Below are 16,298 nucleotides of genomic sequence, written 5' to 3' on the forward strand. Positions count from 1 at the left end.
TGCACTGTATTTATTGTATGTATCGCACTGTATTTTATTGTACTGCATTGTATTGCATTGCATTGTATTGTACTGTATTGTATGTATCACACTGCATTGCATTGTATTGTACTTTATTGTATTGTATTGTATTGTATGTATCACGCTGTATTGTATTGTATGTATTGCACCGTACTGTATTGTATTGTACTGTATGTATAACACTGTATTGTATTGTATTGTACTGTACTGTACTGTATTCTATTGCTCTTTAGTGGAGGAATTTTTTGTTTAATGTCCCGTCACGCATATCGGTGATTGAAGACATTTTGTTAAAGTATTTATGAATACATCTGAGTATTATCGGTTAGAAGGGGTGGGAGATGTGGATGAATGGAGGGTTGGGGGAAACTGGGCAAATGAGGGTAAAAATGTGGGTGAAATTTGGAAGAAAAAAAAAAACCCTCTAAATACAGTTACAGGAAATTACTTAAAGGACTTCGTAAAAGAGAAGTCGTTAAACTGACAAACGAAACAACTGATAATGAATGCAAAAAGTCAAAAACATCAACGTTCTCAGTCACTTGTGAAGACACACTTTCGTGTACAAAAGACTTCATCAAGCTACAGTGAAAAATTATATGCTCAATTGTCAGGTTACTAAAGCATATGCACTTGATGCTCTTTAGTCAAAACCGATTTCTCTGATAAATCAAGACTGCTCTTCCCATGGAGAGCATGTCACTACAGTATAGCTCAAGCCGTTTCTTTTTACTGTATTGCATTGCATTGTATTGTAACGGCAACATCAAAATAGCCAACACTGATGTCCAACGTGCACAAACCTGCCATCTCCACCACCTTCAGAACAAAGCTGTCTCTTTGATTCGTGTGATCCGTGAAGAATGTTATCCAGAACCTGTTGTGCTGGCTTGTCACACGCAGCTTCTGATCCCCGCAGTATTTCTCTGAAACATTCAGATCTGACCCATGCAACCTTTAACCCACAGTATTTCTCTGAAACATTCAGATCTTACCCATACACCTTAGTACCCACAGCATTTCTCTGAAACATTCAGATCTGACCTATAAGTACCCACAATATTTATCTGAAACATTCAGATCTGACCCATACACCTTAGTACCCACAGTATTTCTCTGAAACATTCAGATCTGACCCATACACCTTAGTACCCACAGTATTTCTCTGAAACATTCAGATCTGATCCATACACCTTCGTACCCACAGTATTTCTCTGAAACATTCAGATCTGACCCATACACCTTAGTACCCACAGTATTTCTCTGAAACATTCAGATCTGATCCATACACCTTCATACCCACAGTATTTCTCTGAAACATTCAGGCATCTGATACATACATGCACTCTAGTACCCACAATATTTCTCTGAAACATTCAGGTCTGACCCACACACCTTAGTACACACAACATTTCTCTGAAATATTCAGATTTGACCCATACAGTTTAATACCCACAGTATTTCTCTGAAACATTCAGATCTGACCTATAAGTACCCACAATATTTATCTGAAACATTCAGATCTGACCCATACACCTTAGTACCCACAGTATTTCTCTGAAACATTCAGATCTGACCCATACAACCTTAGTACCCACAATATTTCTCTGAAACATTCAGATCTGACCCATACAACCTTAGTACCCACAATATTTCTCTGAAACATTCAGATCTGACCCATACACCTTAGTACCCACAGTATTTCTCTGAAACATTCAGATCTGACCCATACACTTTAATACCCACAGTATTTCTCTGAAACATTCAGATCTGACCCATACACCTTAGTACCCACAGTATTTCTCTGAAACATTCCGATCTGACCAATACATCTTAGTACCCACAGTACTACTCTGAAACATTCAGACATCTGATACGTACATACACTCTTGTACTCTCAATATTTCTCTGAAACATACAGACATCACACATGCACATGCACTCTCTGGTACCCACAATATGTCTCTGAATATACAGACATAATCATATCACCCATAATAATCAATATTTCTCTGAAATATAGTCATAATTATATTACTCATAATAATTAATATAGCTCTGAAACATACAGACATCTGACCCTTACACCCTGGTACCCACAGTATTTCTCTGAAACATTCAGACATAATTATATTACCCATAATAATCAATATTCCCCTGAAACATACAGACATAATCATATCCGCCACAATAATTGATATTGCTCTGAAACATACAGACATCTGACCCATACAAAGGATATTTTTTTCCCCCTAAAATTACGTTTATCTAACATACTTACCGTGACTCACTACAACCTCCAATCACACTACTTCATACAGACACAGAAGAAGAAGAACTCACTACGGTTCACCATGAGATAGTCGTAGTTACAGGAATGGTGTGACTCCAGGGCGAAGCGGTCAGTCTCCAACAGCAGGTGACGACCGTGCTGACTGGTCAGCTCCCAGCTACACTGCTGACCGGAGCTGCCGATGCCACTGTCATCACGCAAACCAGGGCATCGGGTCACTTCAACATCCTGGGGACTCTTTAAACTGTAATTCTAGGGGGTACCGGAATCTCTCTAACTGTAAATCTAAAGGGTCCAAGAAACTCTTAACTGTACATTTCTAGGTGGTCGCAGGAACTCTTTACCTGTACTTCTAGGTGGTCCCAAGAACTCTTTACCTGTAATTCTAGGTGGTCCCAGGAACTCTTTACCTGTAATTCTAGGTGGTCCCAAGAACTCTTTAACTATAATTCTAGGTGGTTCCAAGAACTCTTTACCTGTAATTCTAGATGGCCCCAAGAACTCTTTACCTGTAATTCTAGGTGGTCCCAGGAACTCTTTACCTGTAATTCTGGGTGGTCCCAAGAACTCTTTACCTGTAATTCTAGGTGGTCCCAGGAACTGTTTATTTCTAGGTGGTGCCAAGATCTCTTTACCTGTAATTCTAGGTGGTGCCAGGAACTCTTTACCTGTAATTCTAGGTGGTCCCAGGAACTCTTTACCTGTAATTCTAGGTGGTACCAAGAACTCTTTACCTGTAATTCTAGGTGGTACCAAGAACTCTTTAACTGTAATTCTAGGTGGTCCCAAGATATGTCTAACTCTAATTCTAGGTGGTCCCAAGAACTCTTTACCTGTAATTCTAGGTGGTACCAAGAACTCTTTAACTGTAATTCTAGGTGGTCCCAAGAACTCTTTACCTGTAATTCTAGGTGGTACCAAGGTCTCTCTAACTGTAATTCTACCTGGTCCCTGAAGATAGAAAAAAAAAAGGGGGCGAGAGGAGAAGGAGATGATGACAAAGGGGTGGGTAAAAAAACGTTCAGTTTGAAAACTTACCCACTTCATCTTCTTCCACGGTACTAGGGAAGCACTACACTCCTCTAAACTTCTTGTTCTTCTTCTTCTTCTGCGTTCGTGGGCTTCAACTCCCACGTTCACTCGTATATACCCGAGTGGGCTTTTTATGTGTATGACCGTTTTTACCCTGCCATGTAGGCAGCCATACTCCGCTTTCGGGGGTGTGCATGCTGGGTATGTTCTTGTTTCCATAACACTGACATGGATTACAGGATCTTTAACGTGCGTATTTGATCTGCTTGCGTATACACACGAAGGGGGTTCAGGCACTGGCAGGTCTGCACATATGTTGACCTGGGAGATTGAAAGTTCAACGCTTTAACCATTCGGCTATGGCGCCCGTCCCTCTAAACTTCATCTGTCGGATGACAAGCCTTGAGTTGGGGGCTGCCCATTGCCAACACAAGAGGAAGGAGGAGGAATTTTTTGTTTAATGTCCCGTCACACATATCGGTGATTGAAGACATTTTGTTAAAGTATTTATGAATACATCTGAGTATTATCGGTTAGAAGGGGTGGGAGATGTGGATGAATGGAGGGTTGGGGGAAACTGGGCAAATGAGGGTAAAAATGTGGGTGAAATTTGGAAGAAAAACAAAACAAACAAAAAAACCCTCTAAATACAGTTACAGGAAATTACTTTTAAAGGACTTCGTAAAAGAGAAGTTGTTAAACTGACAAGTTAAACAACTGATAATGAATGAAAAAAGTCAAAAACATCAACATTCTCAGTCACTTGTGAAGACACACTTTCGTGTACAAAAGGCTTCATCAAGCTACAGTGATTCCCCCTAGTGCTTCCTACCTCTTGACCAAGCTACAGCGATTCCCCCTAGGGCTTCCTACCTCTTGACCATGCTACAGCGATTCCCCCTAGGGCTTCCTACCTCTTGACCATGCTACAGCGATTCCCCCTAGGGCTTCCTACCTCTTGACCATGCTACAGCGATTCCCCCTAGGGCTTCCTACCTCTTGACCAAGCTACAGCGATTCCCCCCAGTGCTTCCTACCTCTTGACCAAGCTACAGCCATTCCCCCTAGGGCTTCCTACCTCTTGACCATGCTACAGTGATTCCCCCTAGTGCTTCCTACCTCTTGACCATGCTACAGTACAGTGATTCCCCCTAGTGCTGACCATGCTACAGTGATTCCCCCTAGTGCTGACCATGCTACAGTGATTCCCCCTAGTGCTTCCTACCTCCTGACCAAGCTACAGTGATTCCCCCTAGTGCTGACCATGCTACAGCCATTCCCCCTAGGGCTTCCTACCTCTTGACCATGCTACAGTGATTCCCCCTAGTGCTGACCAAGCTACAGTGATTCCCCCTAGTGCTGACCAAGCTACAGTGATTCCCCCTAGTGCTTCCTACCTCTTGACAAAGCTACAGTGATTCCCCCTAGTGCTGACCATGCTACAGTGATTCCCCCTAGTGCTGACCATGCTACAGTGATTCCCCCTAGTGCTGACCATGCTACAGTGATTCCCCCTAGTGCTACCTACCTCTTGACCATGCTACAGCCATTCCCCCTAGTGCTGACCATGCTACAGTGATTCCCCCTAGTGCTTCCTACCTCTTGACCAAGCTACAGCCATTCCCCCTAGGGCTTCCTACCTCTTGACCAAGCTACAGCGATTCCCCCCAGTGCTTCCTACCTCTTGACCAAGCTACAGCCATTCCCCCTAGGGCTTCCTACCTCTTGACCAAGCTACAGCGATTCCCCCTAGTGCTACCTACCTCTTGACCATGCTACAGTGATTCCCCCTAGTGCTGACCATGCTACAGTGATTCCCCCTAGTGCTGCCTACCTCTTGACCATGCTACAGTGATTCCCCCTAGTGCTTCCTACCTCTTGACCAAGCTACAGCGATTCCCCCTAGTGCTTCCTACCTCTTGACCAAGCTACAGTGATTCCCCCTAGTGCTGACCATGCTACAGTGATTCCCCCTAGTGCTGCCTACCTCTTGACCATGCTACAGTGATTCCCCCTAGTGCTTCCTACCTCCTGACCAAGCTACAGCCATTCCCCCTAAAGGTGAACAGTGTAGGTCTTCTTTTGATTGCAATGTTTTTAAAAGCGAATATGTGAAATGCTTTTATTTGAGAACATATGTTTATTACTCTTGTTTAATCAAGTAATCCGCGTGTCTGGGGTGGGTGGGTGCGGGTGTGTGCTGATTATCTGGTTGCGGTTTTTCGCAATTTATCTTTATTCTTATCTTATCTGTCTATTATAATCAATGTGCAGTATAGTAGGCTATGTTTATAATTATATTCAAATAATGTTTCTTAATTCTTTCTGGTTTTACATGAAGAATACTAGTTATTACCTGCAGTGTGTGGATGCATGTATGAAACGGTGTATGTGATATTTTTTACATTTGTATATTCGTAATATTCGTAAAAGTTGTTGTTGACTTTTACAGTTATGGTCCCCATGTTGTTTACTTGTCTATGTTGTGATGATGCACCTGACCAAATTTCTCCAGTTGGAGATAATAAAGTTATTCTTATCTTATCTTATCTTTTTTGTTTGTGGGCTGCAACTCCCACGTTCACTTATACTTATACAGGTGGGCTTTTACATGCATGACCATTTTTACCCCGCAATGTAGGCAGCTTCTTCTTCTTCTTCTTCTTCTGCGTTCGTATACACACGAAGGGGGTTCAGGCACTAGCAGGTCTGCACATATGTTGACCTGGGAGATCGTAAAAATCTCCACCCTTTACCCACCAGGCGCCGTCACCGTGATTCGAACCCGGGACCCTCAGATTGACAGTCCAACGCTTTAACCACTCGGCTATTGCGCCCATCAAAAATGCACACATCCTGTAGGCAGCCATCCTCCATTTTCGGGGGCAGTGTACATGTAAATCTGTTTATCTCCCCTACCCTCTAACCAATCAAGGTACAATGAATAACTGTACAGTTATCCCACTGCAGCGGACACAGCGTGACGGGCACAGTTTCAGTTTCACTTTCTCAAGGAGGCGTCACTGCGTTCGGACAAATCCATACACGCTACACCACATCTGTTGAGCAGATGCCTGACCAGCAGCATAACCCAACGCGCTCAGTCAGGCCTTGAGTGCATGCTTACATATTTGTGTACCTATGAAAGTGGATTTCATTTTACGTAATTTCGCCAGAGGACAACACTCTCGTTGCCATGGGTTCTTTTTCAGTGCGCCAAGTGCGTGCTGCACACGGGACCTCGGTTTATCGTCTCATCCGAAAGACTAAACGCTCAGTTTGATTTTCCAGTCAAACTTGGGAGAAAGGGCGAGAGCGGGATTCGAACCCACACCCTCACGGACTCTCTGTATTGGCAGCTGAGCGTCTTAACCATTCTGCCACCTTCCTCCAGACGGGCACAATAACCGAGTGGTTGAAGCGTTGGACTTTCGATCAGAGGGTCCCGTGTTCGAATCTCGATGACAACGCCTCGTGGGTAGAGGTTCGAGATTTTCCTGATCTCCCAGGTCAACATATGTGCAGACCTGCTAGTGTCTGAACACTCTTCATGTGTATATGCAAACAAAAGATCAAATATGCACATTAAAGATCCTGTAATCCATGTCAGCATTCAACGGATTATGGAAACAAGAACATGCCCAGCATGCACACCCCTGAAAACAGAGTATGGCTGCCTACATGGTGGGGTAAATAAACAAAATGGTTCATACACGTAAAATGTTACATGTCTGTATGAGAATATGTGTGTGTGACTGAAACCTGACTGAATGACACAGGAAACAAACGATGAGCGCCCTACGGCAGCCGTCAGTCAGCTCTACCCAGGTAGGCAGCCTGTTGTGCAGATGATTATGTGTTTGTAAAGCGCCCAGAGCTTGGGTCTCCGACCGCAGATAGGCGCTGTATTACTGTCCATATCATATCATCATCTACATTTGTTTATCTCCCCAACCATCTAATCAATCAGGGTACAATCAAAAACGGTATAGTTACTCGACAGGTGGAAACGTACTTGTCATAGACGTCTGGGTATCCCGGGGAATAGATGTACATAGGGTGTGCCCCAACCTGTTCCACCCCTCGTCCACACATGAACTGGTCCACTGAAAGTGAAAGCAACAGACTGTTAACATGTATTTGTATTTGTATTTCTTTTTATCACAACAGATTTCTCTGTGTGAAATTCGGACTGCTCTCCCCAGGGAGAGCGCGTCGCCACACTACAGCGCCTCCCTTTTTTTTCTTTTTTTTCCTGCGTGTAGTTTTATTTGTTTTTCCTATTGAAGTGGATTTTTCTACAGAATTTTGCCAGGAACAACCCTTTTGTTGCCATGGGTTCTTTTACGTGTGCTAAATGCATGCTGCACACGGGACCTCAGTTTATCGTCTCATCCAAATGACTAGTGTCCAGACCACCACTCAAGGTCTAGTGGAGGGGGAGAAAATATCGGCGGCTGAACCGTGATTCGAACCAGCGCACTCAGATTCTCTCGCTTCCAAGGCGGACGCGTTACCTCTAGGCCATCACTCCAAAAAGCTTTCAACATCTTGTCCACACATGAACTGCTCTCCCAAGGAAATTTATTCATTTTCCTATCGAAGTGGATTTTACGACAGAATTTTGCCAGGGGCAACCCTTTTGTTGCCGTGGGTTCTTTTACGTGCGCTAAGTGCATGCTACACACACGATCTTGGTTTATCATCTCATCTGAGCATCCAAATCAGGAGTGCAGGGAGAGAAAATACTGACGAGCGTGGGACTCAACCCTGTGCGCTCAGATTCTTCCCCCTTTCTGGTTTGACATTTTACCACCAGGCCATCTCTCCACCATGTCACACACATGCCACGCATACCATTCACACAGTTTTCAAGTGATACCACTGGTTTTCCAAGGCTCCTATGCGGGGGGTGAGCAGTGAGGATAAGAAGAAAGAAGAAAGAGAAACACCCGTAGGTGCTGGGGAGGACCCAGAGAAGCGCTGTCTCCACCCGCCCTCGGAACAATCCTGCACCACCCTTGGAGGCCTGCGCTGTGTTCTCGATGGGTGCAGGCACGCACAGGACACTCCATTAAGAATTCAAGGGACACAACTGCTCCAGAACAGAGGCAATAGAGACCACAGGATGCAATTCGCGACAGCCTTAAAAGAAGTATCCCCATTGGTGTACTAGCCAGTATTACCGGCAAAAGACACCACCCTCCAGCTGCTGAGCACACCCCACAGACCAAACCGCCCCTGCCCACAGACAGATGAAGACAGTGCCACTCCAGACACAGCCATACGGTCTTATATGCCCTCAAGAGAGAATCCAAAGTGAGCAGTGTCGATAAGCTCAAACTGCTCTTCGAAATGCTCCAAAGACATTCATCTCAAACAGCCTCTTTCAGCCAAAGCCCAGTCCAGCTTTCGGCCTTCATGTGGCGGGGAGGGGGCGAAGACTAGCAACTGGCGCTTTAACTCACTCAGTACGGCCAGTCCTCTCTTCTCCTCTACACAGACCCCTAGGATGTCCAGTGGGTGTCTGAATGACCCAACCTTTAGCTTCCGTCGTCAGAATTGTGGTATTCTTTGTCAACATTCACCTCTTCAGTTTAAGAGCCTTCCGCTTGCAATACTTTCATGATGGTAATTGGGGAGAAACGCTGTTAACGTCGTCTCTTTCGCCGTTCGTATGGAGAGAGTTAAAACCAGTAGCTTCAGGTACACAGTGCTCGTCAGCCTTGGGAGGCAGTCCATCTAGGGGAAGGAAAGCAATGATTCCAGTCCTCTGCTGCCTTGCAGCTATACCCTCTTAAAGGAAAGGCTTCGGTGGTCAACACTGCGGAAAAATACGGGTTGTGGGGCAACAAACCTGTAGAAGTCACCAGAGGAGGTGTAGGAGGTGGTGGAGGTCTGGAGTCGACCGGAGGGAGCGGAGGAAGTGGAGAAGGCAGTGGGTTGGCGCAGCTGAGAGGGCTAGGAGTAGAGGGCCCAGAGTGTCAGCGAATCGATTGCGATTGCGCCTTAATTTTAGCATGATCGCCCAATCGAGCTATATAATTATGTGACCTGGTTGGAGACATAATTTGACAAAAAACAAGAACGCCAGAGAATCGACAGACAGGCAGAAATACGAAAAAAACTTTAGCCATATGAAGAGCACAGGATCAGGAGTCAAGATGGCTGCCGGAAAAAAGAGGGCGCTGGTCAGGGATGCACAGGGGACGTAACCTATTTCGGGAGGTTATTGGCCGTAGCTACTTTCGTTTTCTCCGCACAGGCGGGTAGTAGTTTGCACAGGACAGTAATCAGACCCCTGCCAGAGTCTACACTGGCGAGTCATGATTAAGTATGTGTAATTAAATTAGAGTTTAACAATTTTCAAAAGTCTTTTCCTATCGAAGTGGATTTTTTTACAGAATTTTGCCAGGAACAACCATTTTGTTGCCATGGGTTCTTTTACATGTGCTAAGCACATGCTGCACACAGGACCTCGGTAAATCGTCTCATCCGAATGACTAGCGTCCAGACCACCACTAAAGGTCCAGTGGAGGGGGAGAAAATATCGGCGGCTGAGCCGTGATTCGAACCAGCACGTTCAGATTCTCTCACTTCCTAGGCGGAGCCGTTACATCTAGGCCATCACTCCACATATATATATAAATATATAAATTTACATATATTCATATCACACACACACACACACATACACACACATATATATATGTATATATATATATATATCACATACCCTGGAATGAATACAATGTCACAATCAGTTAATTTGCACTTTCATTACTCATTCCAACAATACAACAACTGCTTCTTTCCACTGTGGTGTACCAACGCTGGCCAACTCTCACCTGAAGAAAAACTGAGGTTGAATCCACTGCCACGCTGACTCTCTGGTCCACCGAAGTAGCGGATGACCATTTTCTGTCTGGTTTCCAGGCGAGTGCTGTACGACTGACCACACCACAGTACGGTGTCCATGTAGCCCCGGTTTGTCTCAACTGAAACAACACGTCCCCCACTGACTGAGGCCAACACATCACTGACTGAAACAACACGTCATCACTGATTGAAACAACAACACATCACCATTCACTGAAACAACAACACATCACTGACTGAAACAACAACACATCACCACTGACTGAAACAACAACACATCACTGACTGAAACAACAACACATCACCATTCACTGAAACAACACATCACCACTGACTGAAACAACAACACATCACTGACTGAAACAACAACACATCACCATTCACTGAAACAACACATCACCACTGACTGAAACAACAACACATCACTAACTGAAACAACAACACATCACTGACTGAAACAACACATCACCACTCACTGAAACAACACATCACTGACTGAAACAACACATCACCACTCACTGAAACAACACATCACTAACTGAAACAACACACCACCACTGACTGAAGCCAACACATCACTGACTGAAACAACACGTCCTCACTGATTGAAACAACACATACTCCAGAAAGCGGAGTATGGCTGCCTACATGGCAGGGTAAAAACGGTCAGACAAGTAAAAGCCCACTCGTGTATATACGAGTGAACGTGGGAGTTGCAGCCCACGAACGCAGAAGAAGAAGAAGAAGAAACAACACACCACTGACTGAAACAACACATCACCACTAACTGAAACAACACATCACTGACTGAAACAACACATCACCGCTCACTGAAACAACACATTACCACTGACTGAAACAACACATCATCACTGACTGAAACAACAGATCACCACTCACTGAAACAACACATCACCACTCACTGAAACAACACATCACTGACTGAAACAACACATCACCACTGACTGAAACTACACATCACTGACTGAAACAACACATCACCTCTGACTGAAACAACACATCACTGACTGAAACAACACATCACTGACTGAAACAACACATCATCACTGACTGAAACAACACATCACTGACTGAAACAACACATCACCGCTCACTGAAACAACACATTACCACTGACTGAAACAACACATCACCACTGACTGAAACAACACATCACCACTCACTGAAACAACACATCACCACTCAATGATACATGCCAATATTTATATATCATTATATGCATTCGTTTCATCTTGCCATTTTTTTTTTCATAACCTCTTGAGAGTTAGAAGAACATATGTTCTGTATATAACTATATAATTATATCATTCTTTTTGTGTAACTGAAAATAAAATAATAGCTTAAAAAAAAAAGAAGGTTTTAATACAGACACAAGCAGGGGAAAATAAACAAAAGAAGCAAATGAAAGTAAGATGCACAGGAAGGAATGAACTTCTTCTTCTTCTGCGTTCGTGGGCTGCAACTCCCATGTTCACTCATATGCACACGAGTGGGTTTTTACGTGTATGACCGTTTTTACCCCGCCATGTAGGCAGCCATACTCCGTTTTCGGGGCTGTGCATGCTGGGTATGTTCTTGTTTCCATAACCCACCGAACGCTGACAGGGATTACGGGATCTTTAACGTACATATTTGATCTTCTGCTTGCGTCTACACACGAAGGGGGTTCAGGCACTGGCAGGTCTGCTCATATGTTGACCTGGGAGATCGGAAAAATCTCCACCCTTCACCCACCAGGCGCCGTCATCGTGATTGGAACCCGGGACCCTCTGATTGACAGTCCAACACTTTTTTTAGCCACTTAGCTATAGCGCCCGTCGAATGAACAAAATAACATAACGTTTTTTCTTTTTTTTTTTCTTTTTTTCTTTTTTTTAAAGAAACTAAGGGAAGGATGCACTAAAGACACAGAACACACCTCTGGATCTTGGGTAGCCATGAACTAGATGAATGTCACTGTAGTAGCGGTAGAAGGAAATAGACAGATGCTCCTCTTCCGGGCTGCAAGGTTCATGACCTCCCAGGTCAAAGGCCATCACGTTCATCTGAATGATCTTGCTTCCGGACACGTGTAAATAGCATTCACCCTCACTGCCTCTGTGGACAGACAGAACACAAACAGTGTTCCCAAAAACGTACATATGTGCGTAAATGACGCACAGATTTACAACTTTGACGCACAAAATTTTTACCCTGTGCGTCAATGTGACGCACACTTTTTCCTGAAACTAACAAGCATCTTACGGCTTCCAGGAAAACCGCAAAGCACGCATCGTGGGCCTAAGCTTAGGCTAGTGCATAGCAGACGAAACTGAGCTGGCCAAAAACGTGTTAGAGTAACTTCCCTTGCCGATGCAGGCAAACGCTGTTGTGTGTTCATTAGTAGTGAGTATGGTTATGTGCTCATTATAAGTAGTTGACTGTGTTTTCATTGTATTCAAGCATTTCGAATGTCCTTGTTTGGAGAAGGTGTGGGTTTCTTTTCATTTTCATTGTACAATTGTCTTCATTGATTTTTTGTATGTTTTCCTGTTGACCCTCAGAAATGTGACAATGACCCTCAAAAATTCCAGTCAAAGGGTCACAGTGACCCTCAAAAAATCAGGCCCATTGGGAACACTGCACAAACCAGTGAAACGTGTACATCCCCACCTGTTCTTACTTACACTGTTACTGACACAATAACAAATATCCACGCACAACATGCAAAGACACCAGTGTTCCCAATGGGCCTGATTTTTTGAGGGTCACTGTGACCCTTTGACTGGAATTTTTGAGGGTCATTGTCACATTTCTGAGGGTCAACAGGAAAACATACAAAAAATCAATGAAGACAATTGTACAATGAAAATGAAAAGAAACCCACACCTTCTCCAAACAAGGACATTCGAAATGCTTGAATACAATGAAAACACAGTCAACTAGTTATAATGAGCACATAACCATACTCACTACTAATGAACACACAACAGCGTTTGCCTGCATCGGCAAGGGAAGTTACTCTAACACGTTTTTGGCCAGCTCAGTTTCATCTGCTATGCACTAGCCTAAGCTTAGGCCCACGATGCGTGCTTTGCGGTTTTCCTGGAAGCCGTAAGATGCTTGTTAGTTTCAGGAAAAAGTGTGCGTCACATTGACGCACAGGGTAAAAATTTTGTGCGTCAAAGTTGTAAATCTGTGCGTCATTTACGCACATATGTACGTTTTTGGGAACACTGGACACTGCCAGAGAAAATCAAATCCTATCATACAGAGTGCTCTGTCTTGTTTTATCTCATATGACTGCACATGTGCACATGCACATAAATATGGACCACACCCACACTCTCTCAAGCACACACTCATACACACAAACGCACACGCACACACACACATGACAATTAAAATATGATTCCGATTCTGATCCATATATACACAAGCTCTCTCCCTCTCTCTCTTATGCACACACACACTCAAGCACGCTGACAGTGACACACACACACACACGTGTGCATACATTGTGACATTCACATGCAGGCAAGCATGCACACTAGCTTATGCACACACCCAGAAACACAGAGGCTCACACAGACACACATAGACACACACACACACACAGACTCACACAGACACAAACAAACAGTGAAACACAGATACACACACACAGACACACACACACACACAGACACACACACACACACACAAACAGCATTCAAACACACACACTGAATTACCTGAAAAAAACACAAACAAGACTTACAGATATTCTGATGAATGAAAAGAAATAACGGAGCTGTTCACTGGTATCTTATCTTGAACCTGCGTCACTGGGTTTCGAGACACGGTTGCAGAAGAGCTGCCAAAAGTCAGTTCTGCGTAATCGCATATGGAGAATTGTTCTGCAACAAGGGCAACAACAACAAATAAAAAACAACAGAAACAATTATAAAATACAAACACTGAGGTTACACGCTTAGGTTTTCATGGAGGAAAATCCATGGAACAAATTTCATACTGTTGTTTGTACTGTGTCTGATTCTGTTGTAATTTGTATTGTAATGTATCATACTGAATTGTATTCCTCAACAGGGGCAACAACAAAGAAAAAAGAAACAATTATAAAATAGTAAATACAATCACTGAGGTTATTATTACACACTTAGGTTTTCATGAAGGAAAATCCATGGAGCAAATTTCATACTGTTGTTTGTACTGTTTGATTCTGTTATAGTCTGTATTGTACTGTAGTGTATTGCACTGCACTGCACTGTACTGTACTGCACTACACTGCACTGTACTGTACTGTACTGTACTGCACTGCACTGCACTGTACTGTATTGCATCGCATTGCACTGTTTTTCATTTACCTTATTATATTCATTGTATAGTATTGCAATACACTGCATTGTATTATATTATAATAATAATAATAATAATAATAATGGTACTTATATAGCGCTAAATCTTGTGCATAAACAAATCAAAGCGCTTTCGCACCAGTCATTCTCACGCAAGCAGCGTTTTGTATTGCACTGCATTTTATTGTATTGCACTGTACTGTACTGTATTGAACTGTTTTACATTGTAGAAAAAAAAGTATTGTATTGTAATGTACCATATTGCATTGTATCATACTGTAATGTATTGTGTTTTGTACTGTATTACTCCATTATCACTGCAGATTTTTCTGAGTGAAATATAGGCTGCTCTCTGTGTGGAGATTGTGTTGTTATAGTGAGAGAGCAACCCTTTTTTTTTTTTTTCTTCTTTCTTTTCTGCCTGCAGTCTTTTAAGAGTGTTTGTCTATATCTAAGTGGATTTTTCTACAAATTTTTTCCAGCGACAACCCTTTTGTTGCCAAAGGTTCCTTAATGTGCACACAAGGGAAATCAAGTTTATTGTCTCATATGAATGACTATTACAGACAGTACTTATACTTCTACCTTAAAGACACAGTTCTGTGCTGGAACTTAGTCACTGTTTGCAGGACTGTTGAGCATCATCAAAACTTTCTCATCCATCCACGCTATCATGTCATCTGGAACCTCTCTGTCTCAGTAAAGAGCACTTGCACAGATAGAGGAAGGAGACAAAATTTGCTTGAACAGGAGCAGCGACAACAATCGCTTATCGAATTAACTTTGAAATCACAATGCCTGACAGATGCGCTTTGAACTTCCACCGTTTTGACCTCCCCAACCGAAGTCCGGTACCCCATTCACAGACGGTGAGGAAAATCGGATTAAAGTGCCTTTCCAAATGACACAACACCATGCCGAAACGGGACCTCGAACCCTTGTCCACAATTTTTTTCCCCTCAAGACGGAATATGAAGTGTTCTGCGTCCGAGGTACAGAACAGGTCTATTATCGCCAGAAGTAGCGTCTAAGACGTACACTACCAGATCTACAAGGCGTGGACTTTCACTCTGCCAGTCACGAAGAAGAAGGGAGGGGAGGTGGGGGTGGGGGGGGGGGGAGAAATGTGGATATTGCCGAACCCTCATCAATCACAGAAGATCACTACAGCAGAATCCAACGCCTTGAAGATTCTGCAACAGCGCTTCCAAAGCACCAAGAGCTATGATTTCTGAATATTTTGCACTTCCGCAAACTCATGGTTAGTACGGACGTACCAATTTCAAGAACTTTGTATGTAACGAATGTGGATAATTACTTAAAACACTGACGTACCTTCACATAAAGTCGTCTGAACAGCAACAACAACGATCAACAAAAAATAAGATACAGTCATGATGTTAGAAGATTCGACGGTTTCAGCTGTGTCATTTAGCTTTCAGAAATAAACTCAACAGGATGAAAACAAGAAGTGACCCCACCGCGCAAATATCAGTTCCGGGTCAATGGATTGATTGCGAAATGTGTTCAGTGCTCTCGTACTCCAACATCCGGTTCGAATTATATAATGTCGCACGGGCCTGTAAGTGTATTGAATAATAGAATTATTTTCGTCTCACCGTGGATGGAGTATTATAGGGCTTCCCTACCTATCCATGGTCTCACCTGCTGTTTGTTGTGGCAGCCTGTCATCGATTATTATGATTGGCTTCAAA

At 43.4% G+C, this 16,298-nt stretch overlaps 1 protein-coding gene across 1 annotated transcript in view; it reads right to left on the reverse strand.

Annotated features, from left to right (window-relative positions):
* LOC143277006 (cubilin-like) overlaps positions 1-16,054 on the reverse strand; it is a 68,450-nt gene extending 52,396 nt beyond the window's left edge. The window contains exons 1-7 of the mRNA XM_076581716.1: positions 15,919-16,054; positions 13,986-14,124; positions 12,165-12,343; positions 10,195-10,344; positions 7,362-7,452; positions 2,365-2,501; positions 825-947 (exon numbers count right to left, since the gene is read on the reverse strand). Coding sequence (XP_076437831.1) covers positions 825-947; positions 2,365-2,501; positions 7,362-7,452; positions 10,195-10,344; positions 12,165-12,343; positions 13,986-14,124; positions 15,919-15,979 — 880 coding nt within the window. The 5' untranslated portion in view covers positions 15,980-16,054. The remainder of the gene's footprint in view (positions 1-824; positions 948-2,364; positions 2,502-7,361; positions 7,453-10,194; positions 10,345-12,164; positions 12,344-13,985; positions 14,125-15,918) is intronic.
* Positions 16,055-16,298: the final 244 nt, after the last annotated feature.

Source organism: Babylonia areolata, chromosome 33 (genome assembly GCF_041734735.1).
Source record: "Babylonia areolata isolate BAREFJ2019XMU chromosome 33, ASM4173473v1, whole genome shotgun sequence".
Classification (NCBI taxonomy): domain Eukaryota; kingdom Metazoa; phylum Mollusca; class Gastropoda; order Neogastropoda; family Buccinidae; genus Babylonia; species Babylonia areolata.